Source organism: Penicillium psychrosexuale (assembly GCF_028828465.1).
Source record: "Penicillium psychrosexuale strain IBT 29551 chromosome Unknown utg000002l, whole genome shotgun sequence".
Lineage (NCBI taxonomy): Eukaryota > Fungi > Ascomycota > Eurotiomycetes > Eurotiales > Aspergillaceae > Penicillium > Penicillium psychrosexuale.
In genome coordinates, this window is record NW_026643187.1 from 2,274,538 (window position 1) to 2,286,146 (window position 11,609).

The 11,609-nt window shown below is 50.5% G+C and overlaps 6 protein-coding genes across 6 annotated transcripts; 2 read left to right on the top strand and 4 right to left on the bottom strand.

Annotated features, from left to right (window-relative positions):
- Positions 1–117: 117 nt before the first annotated feature.
- On the top strand, positions 118–1,308 carry N7518_002016 (uncharacterized protein; the record flags this gene model as incomplete). Its single annotated transcript, XM_057182944.1, has 3 exons — positions 118–369; positions 458–765; positions 828–1,308. The coding sequence occupies 3 exons, from the start codon at positions 118–120 to the stop codon at positions 1,306–1,308; spliced, it is 1,041 nt and encodes a 346-aa protein (XP_057044394.1).
- A 568-nt stretch (positions 1,309–1,876) lies between these two features.
- N7518_002017 (uncharacterized protein) lies at positions 1,877–3,179 on the bottom strand (the record flags this gene model as incomplete). The annotated part of the gene is made up of 3 exons (XM_057182945.1): positions 1,877–2,659; positions 2,722–2,959; positions 3,022–3,179. 3 exons carry the CDS (start codon positions 3,177–3,179, stop codon positions 1,877–1,879), a joined length of 1,179 nt encoding a protein of 392 aa, XP_057044395.1.
- Positions 3,180–4,132: 953 nt separating this feature from the next.
- On the bottom strand, positions 4,133–5,061 carry N7518_002018 (uncharacterized protein; the record flags this gene model as incomplete). Its single annotated transcript, XM_057182946.1, has 2 exons — positions 4,133–4,675; positions 4,729–5,061. The coding sequence occupies 2 exons, from the start codon at positions 5,059–5,061 to the stop codon at positions 4,133–4,135; spliced, it is 876 nt and encodes a 291-aa protein (XP_057044396.1).
- Positions 5,062–5,564: 503 nt separating this feature from the next.
- Positions 5,565–7,190, bottom strand: nop12 (rRNA-processing protein NOP12; the record flags this gene model as incomplete). The annotated part of the gene is made up of 2 exons (XM_057182947.1): positions 5,565–7,019; positions 7,071–7,190. 2 exons carry the CDS (start codon positions 7,188–7,190, stop codon positions 5,565–5,567), a joined length of 1,575 nt encoding a protein of 524 aa, XP_057044397.1.
- A 492-nt stretch (positions 7,191–7,682) lies between these two features.
- N7518_002020 (uncharacterized protein) lies at positions 7,683–7,889 on the bottom strand (the record flags this gene model as incomplete). The annotated part of the gene is made up of 1 exon (XM_057182948.1): positions 7,683–7,889. The coding sequence occupies one exon, from the start codon at positions 7,887–7,889 to the stop codon at positions 7,683–7,685; it is 207 nt and encodes a 68-aa protein (XP_057044398.1).
- Positions 7,890–8,617: 728 nt separating this feature from the next.
- N7518_002021 (uncharacterized protein) lies at positions 8,618–10,899 on the top strand (the record flags this gene model as incomplete). Its single annotated transcript, XM_057182949.1, has 4 exons — positions 8,618–9,482; positions 9,540–9,609; positions 9,659–10,145; positions 10,198–10,899. The coding sequence occupies 4 exons, from the start codon at positions 8,618–8,620 to the stop codon at positions 10,897–10,899; spliced, it is 2,124 nt and encodes a 707-aa protein (XP_057044399.1).
- Positions 10,900–11,609: the final 710 nt, after the last annotated feature.

An 11,609-nucleotide genomic window follows, 5' to 3' on the forward strand; every position in this document is an offset into this window, starting at 1 on the left:
CATCCTCCCTACAATATAGGGATTGGAGGGTTTTTGCTTGCTCAGTAGTGCCATTCAAAGATCAGGTCAGAGCAGAGCAGCATTTGTCAGATATATCCAATGATAACAGGGTCCACTATGCTATCTAAATTCCTTCTTGCATCGGCTGCGACCGTCGCGGCGTTCGCTGGCCTAGCCAATGCCCAGACAAACATCACCGAGAAAGACTGCGCCTCCTCATCCGAGTACTCAAAGTGCAACAGGGATGTCGCGGACAAGTGGAGCTCCTGCGTCCGAGGCTGTAACGGAAATGGTAACTGTGCCGTGGACTGTGGCTGCGACTCCCACCAGAAGTATATCAACTGCATGGCGGAGTCATGCTGGAATCAGGTATGTATGACTTTATATACAATCTACTCCAACGGAACACCCCGCTAGGACTATCATAAATCCATGCTAACAAAATTCCATTCCTCAGGTCTACTCTTGCAAATACCAGCTCTTCGTTCAGCAGTACTTCGCCATCTGCCCCAGCGCCAAAGAGCCAATCCCCTTCTGGCCACCACCAGACAACGCGCCAAACCGCTGTTCCTGCGATCTAGGCAAAGTCACCCAAACGACCTTATCATCACGCAACCAGCAGATCAAATGCATGCGCAACGTCACCGACAACATCAGCGCCGACATCGGCAGCATCCCAGACCTATCGAAACTCAACAACGGTCTCGACATTGCCAACCGCGCCTCAGACTGTGCCTGCTGCGGAGCCAGCGCTAGTATCTCCGCGTAAGTGAAGTCCACCAACCCCACGACCCTTCCAAAGCACGAATTAACCGCCCGAACCTCAGATCCTGGGATATCTGCCCACACACCGAGCCCACTCTCGCCGGCGCAGACATGTGGGGAGTATTCTTCCCCTCCGATCTACCCAATCTATACACCTCCCTTCCGAATTGGGCGTGGTCGTCTTGCGACTCGACGCTCAAGGATACGACGTGCAAGGACCTGGGTTTCACAGATATGGATAAGTTCTACAAGCCCGGCGATTTCCCTAGTAACGGCACATCGACCCTGTACGAGGTTGGGGGTACGGTTACGGCGCCTCCTAGCGGTACTGTTCTCACTTGGTCCCAGGTGTCGACTACTTATACTGTTACCGCGACTGGGTATGACCTCAAGGCTGTTTCTAGCCAAAGTGAGTACCGGGCTACGGCTACCGGGACTGATAAGGCGTTTGCGACGCAGACTGCTGATAGTGGTGCTGCGGCTGTGAGGAATGGCGGTGTTGGCGCTGTTGTGGCTGGTGTTTTTGCGGTTGTTATGTTGTAACTTGGTGGTTAATAAAAGGTATGCATGGACTGTGTTGGCAGGTGGAGGGGTGAAGAAGTTGATGTTTTTGTGGTATTTCATGATGTGATATGACCGGATAATGGAATAATATGTGGCGTTCGCAGCTTGTGTATTGCATGGCCACTCTGCACTAGCTGTCATGTTGGTTATGTTGGGGGATGGGGAGGAAGGACTGGATACTACTCAAATACGAACACCCGATGCACAAGTTACTTCCTCATATCGCAGCCCTGGTGTTGCTAATCCCTCCGGAAATGGTCGAAATACGGTGATGCCGGGTGGTGATGAATGGCTAGGACATTTTGCGAATGCGATCAATTTGAAATGAAAAAAAAAACAATGCTCTTCTCAATTGTAGCCTGCAGAGCAGCTATGAAATGATATGAAAATGCCCCGAAGCCGCCCAGAACAACGCCAGTTACTCCGCAGATATCGGTATCAAAAGTTGGAATCATCTCCCGCTAGAAAAAGCACGGGCACCGTAGTCAGTGTCCCTTAGGACGAAAAAGCAAAACAATCTACGAAATGAGTGCAAGAGACGAGACCATCACGCAACCCACGATGGGAGAACCCGCTTCAGGAACTTCATGAACTTCCAGAACCCAACCGCGTACTCCTGATTACCCTGCGGGTCGACAACCCGCTCGGGGAACGCAATACCGGCACCAAACAGCCCGGGGATGTCAGATGAACGACCAGGCTCGTGGAACGTGCCTTTATCATGATCAAAGCTCATAAAAAGGGGCGCACCATTCTTCGAGAGAGCAGGGAGTGAGGTACGGGTATACCCGACGGCCTGGACGAGATAGTCACACGCGGGCAAGTACTTATGGTACTGAGCAGACTCGATCTCCTGACCACCAGCGCAGTCGATCTTGGCCAGAACCTGGCCTGCGTGCGAAGTGGGAAGCTTATCGTCTTCCAGCTCGGAGCGAGCAAAGTCTGCGGCCAGGCCCTTGAGACCGGTGTTGTCGCGCAGTATCCAGCCGTCCTTGTACTCTGCGTAGCGGAGGGGGTGACGGGTGAACCAACTAATACGCAGGAGAGGGTGGGAGGTTTGGGCGAGCTTGGTGAGGTTCAGGATGGCGAGGATGGCGCTGTGGGATGCGCCGACGATGGCGACGGAGGTGGGTCTGTCTGAGGGGAGGGCTTTTGCTAGCTCGGTGGGCTTGAGCACTAGGTCGAGGTCCAAGCGCTGGATGTCCAGTCCCTGGACTGGGATGGGGGCTGTTGTGGGGAAGGAGCCTGTGCAGAGGATCAGGCGGGAAGTCTCGATTGTCTCAAGATCTTCAGATGAATTCTGTTTGATGCAGATTGTCCAGTTGGAGGTCTGGATTGTGATGTCATTATTAGCCTTCATGATAGACAAGGAGATGTGCAATAATCACTAACCGTTTCGTTCAGGTTGGCTGATTTGACAAAGCCGTGGCATGCATATACTTGCTCCATCTTCAATAGACCGTCCGTCAGGCCACGAACCATATCCGCTGCAAAACCAAGGGGGCAGGTAGCTTCTTGATCCAGTTTGGCCAATTTGGTGAACGCATTAGGTGATTTGGTATTATCGATAATTTTCTGGAAAGGCTGTGTGGCTGTTGCGAACGTTTGGAATAATGCAACCTTGGTGTTACTGAAGGGTACCTCGTTAGTATCTTCCGGTCTGTGTTCATATGTCGAGAATTGGGTACAAACCTAGGAACTTCGCGATACTTGCTATGGACTCTCCCGGCCTCGAAAGAAGGATCAACCCATGTGATTGAGCCCAGTTGGCGCTCCAACAAGTTTCCCATGACAGCGACTCCAGCCGGACCGGCTCCTACGACGACCGCTGCACATTTCCGAGTAGCCATATTGAGGTGGTGATTTAGAAGATAGGAGTAAGAGTAAGAAATCGAGTAAAGGACTCAAGCGTTTCAAAGGTGTGGAATGAGAAAGAGTTGTAAAAATAACGGTGATTTGAGCTACTAAATAAACAGAACCGTAGTAGCTATCGCGACGGGGGTGCGCGACGTTTAAAAAGGGGGAACAGTCGGCTAAGACCCAGACTCCAGAGGACGCATCATCGGCGACAGGACGCGTGGTATTCACACAGATAACGCAACATAACGCAACCAGCGTCCAGTCAGGACATCGCTATAGAGCGGGAACATTCATTATTCCCCCAATATCCCATGACACATGTGTGTAGCTCTCGGACGAGATGGGTCGCCGTTCTATCGACATGTGTTGACCAATCCATCCTGTTCCGCAGGTGGGGATCTTTGACCTAAAATTGGCTTCACAGTTGGCGGTTATCTCCCGAGACTTTCAGACGGCGACTCATTCGGCGACTCGTTCGGGAGGATTTGAATCGGCGACTGGGCCCCACTGTGCGCTTGCCGTCGGCCTGCCGGCAGGTCGTGCTCAGTTAGTATAGGAAGAGGTGCTCATGGGATAAACACCATTTTCAGGGCAGATCAGCGGTTGGACTGCATGATGACTAGCATCAGGGAGAAATAAAAAAAAGTAAAGCAGCTAAGGAGGCCGTTGGCTTTATATTGTGCTGTTTTGGCGTCGATTAGGCAGCCTTGGCAAAATGGCGTGATCAGTTTTGGGCTTCAAAGCCAATCATCGGTTAGTCAGTTTGTATACAACATAGTTGGTTAGTTACGATGTATGTTGTATGTTGTACTCCATACGGAGTACAATCCTAGTTGTCAGCTAAGGCGTGGTAACTAACTAGTTATGATATTCTTCTGAAAGGGCATTTAATACTGCACAAAACGAAAACATGATATCAGAGAACATCCATATATACATCCCCTCATACAGCCCAGTATATCCTCACGCTCGCTTGATGAACGTGGTTTGACCAGCCGGGAAACCTTGCCCGGGCCCAAAGGGCAATCGAATCGCCAACCTCTAACTCACGCACTTCATGTCCATCAAGAGTAAGTCGGCCACGACCCAGAGTCTTCTCAATCTCAAGTGCCTCGGGCGAGTCTGCCTGGATATCGTCTCGATAGTCCCAAACAATTCTATTGTGCTGCATCTCGCTCACGTGGGCACCATTGGATTGCAATTTGTTGTGGCGCGGCAACAGCAGCGCATCTTCCTCGGTATAGTGTTTTCGGACTTGTCCACGCTCATTGTCGAGGATCTCTTGCTCAATTCCATTGGCATACATGTTCCTCGTATGGGCTCCGTGAATAACTTCGATGTCAAACCAAGTCCATGAGAATTCATACATGTTGTCACGGCATTTCCCGCTACCTTGGTCATGAGATGAGATATTGAAGACTATCTTGCGGCAAGGGTGTGCACCGCGATGGGGTAACGGGGTAGGACTCGATTCTTGTTCCAAGGTCTAGAAAGATATCAACACGGCCGCTCAGCTAACTTGAGAGCGGATAGGCATACCTTCCGATCGTAGCAGAGGGGAACTGTCTTCAGCAAAACTTGATCACAATCTTTTTGAATGATCCGATGTTCTTGCAGTTTCTGCTCTATTGAAGGCCAATATTCCGCAGCATCAATGATCATATCAATGAGCTCTTCGGGCAGACCGCGTGGGACCTTCCGTTGCAACAAATTCCGAACTTCGAGTACATCCGCTATGCTGGGATTGAAAACTTGAGGTCCTGGGTCTGAGATACACTTATCTACCCCATCAGAATCTGTGCCGTTCGTGTCTGCAGAGGGTTGGCCATGGGACCGGCGGCAGTTTCCTGGGCGAACTCCGAAAGGTAACATGGTAGTAATGAGAAATCTAGGTGCTGACTTGAATGGAAAGACGTCGATACGTATGAACTTTCTTTTCGCTCTGTATTACCTAGCCTCGGGAGCTAGCTTCGGCTTTGTTTTTGTCGACTCGTATGTGCACCTCAACCCCGCATACCACATGGATAAATAAGGCTGGAACTAAAGTACTTCACTTTGGGCGGTTCAAGCTATTGATTTCGTTGAAAGGGATTCAAAGTAAAGTGATGTTCAACGTGAGTAAATATGGATCCGATGGTGGAAAGGAAACAGTTGATGGTCGACAACTTGTACGGTGTACCGTGAACGTTGATTGTTGACAATGACGTCAGTGTCCCCAGTTATAGCTTACTTTGCATAGATTATCTCCAGGGCTGGAATTACTACGTAGATGCTCAAATTATGCATATCTGGTCTCGAATTTTGTGTTCTTCCTACAATATATTCAAATGCCCTTCCTAACGCCCATGAGAGATACAATAAGGCTTCTTTTATGTTCAGCCCCTTCTGCCACCCGCAGCTTTGTATGCGGCAGCCCGCTTGCTGCTTCTGCTTTCTCGCTTGGCCTTCGATCCACGGCTCTTCTGCTTCATTTTGATGGATGATGATCCCTCAGTAGCGCGGTGACCCTCGAACACGAAGGAGTTGCCGGCAATGGTACTGTTAGCATCGGCCTTCACCTTGGCCGCACCCGCTCGGCCCAATAGCCTGTTGGCACGTCCTTGCATCGTTTTCTGGGCCTCATCTACACGAGACTTCTTGGTCTCGGGGCCGGAGGGTTCGCGCTTCTTAGCGATTTTACGGGCTCGAGTGACACGCAGCTTGCGGGGGAGCATAGGCGGGAAGTTCTTTCCATTGAGCGGAAGCGATTCCTCAACACCATTGCCATCGTAGAATTGGACATAGGCAAATCCTTTGCCAACACGAGTGGTGCTGTCACGGATCACGCGCACAAACTCAACGTTCTTCTTGATGGCCTTCTTGTCCTTGCCTCCAGTGTGGGCGTTGAAAATCCGCCAGAGACCCTCCTCAATATCGGCGGGAGCGCGAACCTTCTTCTTCTTGCCGGTCTTCTCGTCCTCTTCGGGGGTCTCACTGTCAATGAAAGACAGGTTGCCGACAAAGACACAGCGCTTGTGATCAATTTCTGAGGGGTGAGCAAGGCTATCAACTCGCAAATGACGGTCCAAGACCATAGTGCCATTCAAGGCGGCGGGGGCCTTGCGTGCGGCGTGGAGAGTGGTGTAGACAGCGTATGCGTTGGTGCTGGGTGTGGTCTCATCGAGAATCTCGCGCTTCGCGAAGGAAGCACGCTTGGGAATGCCACCGCCACTGGCGAATGCAACAGAGCGGAAACGAATCGACTCGATCTTGTGCGGGCCGGTGGATTCAGGAAGCGTCGAACAGAAAGAGGCCAGGTGCCTGAGAAGTGTTTTCTTGGCGGTCTTAGATCTGATAGCCTCTGTGGAGACGTTGCCCAGGAAGACAGTGCGGTTGGACTTCTCAACTTCATCGGTTTTGGCGGAACCAGTCAAGCTCTCGTGCACAGGTGCAGGAGCGGCCTCCTCGTCGTCGGTGTCTTCTGATACCGATGCTTTGTCGGAGTCCTCGCCTTCCTCATCTTCGCTACCTTCTTGTTCGGTCTGCTTCTGACGCTTTGCTTGCTCGGACTTCCTCTTTTCCTCATCCTTCTCCTCCTCCTTTGCAATGCGACGCATATATGTCTCCTCAACATCCTCGCCGGCACTGCCACGCTTGCGTTTCCGGTTCTGTGTGTCCGTAGGTTGTTCTTCCTCCTCTGCGGCCTCAGAATCGCTTTCTTCGGCAGCATCTTCCATTACTTCATCGCCTGACGCAGATGATTCCTCTTCTTCAGCAACATCATCTTCGTCCTTTTTTGCCCGTTGTGTGGGCTTGACGTACTTGATCACGGGAGCTTGCACAGGACCAGCCTATATATTGTCAGTTCAAAGTCCGTTAATTGCACCTCAAGACAGACATACACTCTGCGCAAAAAGCGAGGACAGTGTTGGGTCCAGAGATGCACCACCGAAGGGAAGAGTGGCAGCGGACGTGCTGGTCTTCTCCTCCGTCTTGGATGAAGACTTTGACTTTTTGCCCATTTTGATGTTCTTGGTCTGTATTATAGTCTAGAATCGAGTGGGCAGGACGTGGGTTTGTTGCGATTGACACTTGCGCCGATGATAGCTCCGACTTTTTTTTTCCCTTTAGTTTCTGCTTATCGGGTCTTGGCATGGAAAGATAATTATCACGTGACTAAGAGTACACTCAAGAGTAGATGTTCCTACAATATGCGGCACATCGGACGTTGTATATGATAGATATGCATTAATATTACCTATGCATGCTTTCTGTATTACGTATTCTTCTTGTCTGCAAGCACTACACTCTATCTATGTATTCCAGGCTGGGAGGTTCTTATTGGGACCGGGCGGTAAGCTGTGGATGTATGATGCACTTATACACCATCTAACATAGTGAGACCGATGAACATATCCTTTGTTCTTCATTCCTTCCTTCTGGCATAGAAATGCAGTATCAACATATTATTCTACAGGATGGCCTGTCTCTTTACAACTACGTCAGATACTATCTCACGTGACTTGATTTTTTTTCTTCGGGCGGTGAGCTTTGCCCTCGCCGGAACGCAACGCGGCAGAATCGGCGGTCACTCGCTTCTGTTGCTGCACCCCATCTAGCGATCTGCTGCTTTTGTCTGCTGAAACCCCCTCTTTCCGCTGTGATTTTCCATCCCTGATCATTGGTTTGATCTTGATCACCATCCCTAGCCACTTCTTCATGACGCCAACTCCTCTGCGACTCGGTACCCTCGTCTTGTCCGCTTCCTAGCCATCCTCCCCTCGTCCTCCAGAGTCGGTCTGCGTAGGATTCGTCGGACCGAAAGCTTTTACCGGTTACAATAGTGGTGATACGCGTGGACCTGGACTTCCGTCATAAATCGCGTCTCAGGAACGCGGTGGTTTTGGGAATCGTGCTCGGTCGCGAGCAGCTTTGCTCATTACCGGCGTCGCTCCCGGCGCATTGTTGAAACGGTACGTCGCTTGAGGTTCTACATCAACCACAGACCTCATCTGGTCATTTTCGTGAGGAGGGAGCGTCTCTATATCCTCTGGAACTACTGTGATCGGTACACTTGCTTTGCGCGGCCTCTAGTCCCTGTGCTGAGCGATTGTTACCGAATCTGGGGGCGTTCGATGATCAATCTCCGCACCACCGCCTTCTGGGGGCGCTGACCTATCTCGCACCCACCAACCACTTTTTGCCCACCAACTCTGTTTTCCACTAGTTTTGCCGAGTTGATATGGCAATTGAGCTAATTCGATCTGTGGTTTCTCCAGATTCTTGCTCGAAACACCATCTGGTGGATCGGTGACCTTCCTTCCTCTCCTCACGCCCGCGGAATCTCAACCTCGCTGCAAGCAAGCAACCACCTTATACTCTCCCCTTCAAACCTTCTTGTCTTCATTCACATCGTGTTGCGCCAGCTCTCTTAGCTGCATAAATCTCCATGGAGGTAGCCGAGAGCAGAGAACAGGCCTCCGTTGGTCCTACAACGGGGGCAGAGTCTACATTCCCCAATGGCGAGCGGAACCCTTTTCTAGATGACCCGCTCATGGACGATGATGGACGCTCAAGTAGCTTGAGTGAGATCGACGATGTCTCGGACAACGAGCCGTCCGACTTCGAGGATCCCATCAAATCAGACAAGCCAATGGAGAACGATTCGGAGGCCGAAACCGAGCGCATCGAAGATTCTCCACATAACATCCGAAAACATGACATTGTGTTGAGTGCCGCTAGTGCCGGACCAAGCCCTAGCAAGCTTCATCAATCTACAACACTCGATGATGTTGACGATGAAGCACTTGTGGCAGACGATTCTCCTAGCAAACCGCGACGGTCTTCAAAAAACAACGGCTTGACCGAGAATATCCCAGACCTAGGCGACCTAGGTGATTCGGAGCTGCCAGATAATTTTAAAAAACGAAAGCACGAAACTGTCGCCGAATTAGGCGACGAAGAGCCCACGAAGAAACGCCGGAGCTCAATCAAGAGTGACTTGAGTGACCCGATAGACGATGATACCCCCCTATCGCCTGAGCCGCTCGGTAATCCCATGGATATCAATGAAAATGGCATACTGGTTGACGAAGTTCCTGAGTCGGATCTCCCAGCCCCGCCTTCCAAAGGCAAAAAGGGCAAAAAGGGTAAGCGGAAAGGAAGAAGGGCCCAAGACGGTGATGGGGAAGCAGAAGCCGGGGTCGAGGCCACAATAGAGTATGTTGCTGATGAGATTCATGGAGAAGACGAGGAGCCTACGGAACGAGTAGATGAGCCCGATGACGCAGAGGCGATTCTTCGAGCCGAAGAGTGTAAGTGTATCCCTTCATGGACCCTTTGGGTGCAACAGATACTGATGCCCTGTTCAGCTGTGAAAAAGATGTCTGCTATGGATTCCCTTGTGACACTGGAGAAAGAATTTGCAACGTTACGTGACAAGTAAGAAATTTCCCCCACCTCTCACATGCCTCGACGCTAATAATCATAGGATTTATGACGAACGGATATCCAAACTCAACCGCGAGTTGGAGATGCTTACCGGTCCGAACCCGACGCATCCTGAGTACTTGCGGCAGATCGAATGTGTGCAACGTTACCGAGACGCCAAGATCAAATACGAACAAAACTTGTTCCGACACCGCATGAAGTCACTCATGCACAAGGGTCTGGCCGAGCGAACACAGGCTCATAGCACATACTACCAGCGGATTCGGGATGCGCGCGAGCGGCATTCAAGTGCAGTCAGCAAACAATTCTATGCCATTCAGCATGATCGCTTCAAGACAGACGAGCTTAGCCCGCACCATATCATCCCATTCCCCACGCGTCGCTCGCAGCAAATCGCACATCAGACCGCATACAACCAGGAGGTTTCAATTATGGCCGGTGTGGCCAAGTATGTTGGCTTCCCGGCTGCCCCGTCCTTAATGGGTGCACGGCCCACCGAACTTGATGACGATCTTGAAAAGATGGGGGTAAGTCATATTCACATTCCCTATTTGGTCAGTTGCTGAGAGCAGGTCATAGATTCATATCGAGTCTCGCGCTTCGGCACCACGGCACTCATCAGCAATACCGTCACGGACCACCATGTCTACCATGTCTTCCAATGCTTTCCGTTCGGCAGCAGAAGAAGCATTTCTAGAACAAACACCCTGGGCAAACCCACAACATCCCATCCATCAGCAACAACAGCAACAGCATTCGCAGCCACCTCGGCTACAAGGCCGCACATTTGAGCATCCGCAACAATCATCATATGCAACGCCAGCCGCTCAAAAGCGGGTGGTAGACATCAATGCGCCTAATGGATCTGCATCCACCATTCCCGAGAACGCCTCTGCTGCCAACTCATCAGCCAACAACACCCCTTACGGCATGGAGCAAGATCCAAGCCGTCAAACGCAAGGGCCCTTCCGCAACCCAGATTATGACACCGATCATCGCAAATCTGGGTTCCGGTCATTAAGTTCGTCTCCCTTGGATGTGCGTAAATCACAGCCGCATATCAACCATACCCTCGAACACCGCTCTCCCATAAGCGACGCACCATCCCACAATCACATATTCTCTCCGCCTTCTGCACGCCAAGGCTTGTTTCAACCTTCAGCCGCTCCCCAACGGGAGACCTCGCCATCCCTCCCGTCTAAACCTGTTGATGTACATTACCGCGCTCATCAATCCGGAATATCCACAGGTCCTGGTTCAAACCATATGCCTAATCGATGATCGATTACCTTTGGCGATTCTTATTGAAATGACCCGTCAGCACCCTTCTTAATACCCCGAGAGTCTCCTACCCTCCTCTTTCATGCATCTTGTGCACTTTTCTTCTCCTGTGATAAATCCTGTGTTTTTCTACTCTCCAGCTCTTGCTCCAGCAGCAAATGTATCTTGACTGTCATTTTCACCCGTGTTGCATGAATGGAATACCAATCTGGGGTCTTGTCTTTGAGTTTCAACAGCGTTAACATGTGGGGTACTCCTGTTGTTATTACTTCTCACTTTGGATTCGAAGACTTTATTTGAATGGAACGGAATCTGGTTAAAGCTGTTATTATTTTATCATCTGATGTATAAGGTCTGAATTTGTTTTTATGCGTGCGGTAGAGAGATATCTTTTGCATTGGAGTTTCTTTTTCTTTCTTCGTTCTTCTAGTGTCATCTGCTCTGTCTAGTGATGTACATACGACGTCCTTATTTTATATCATCAACTTCCTTTTAGTCTATGTTGCGACCGAACTGACCTATATATAGCGGGGCTGAACGTTGGAACCATGGCGGCGCCACTATTTATGCTAAGTGGAGCTGATCCGATGCTAAGATTCACTTCACTGATTCGCTTGACCTTGAAAGCTCTCATGGATGCATTCAAGGTTAGAGCCGAGAGAGAGTAAAAATTATTCCATCATGGTAGACTGGTTTTCGCGTAGTTAAAA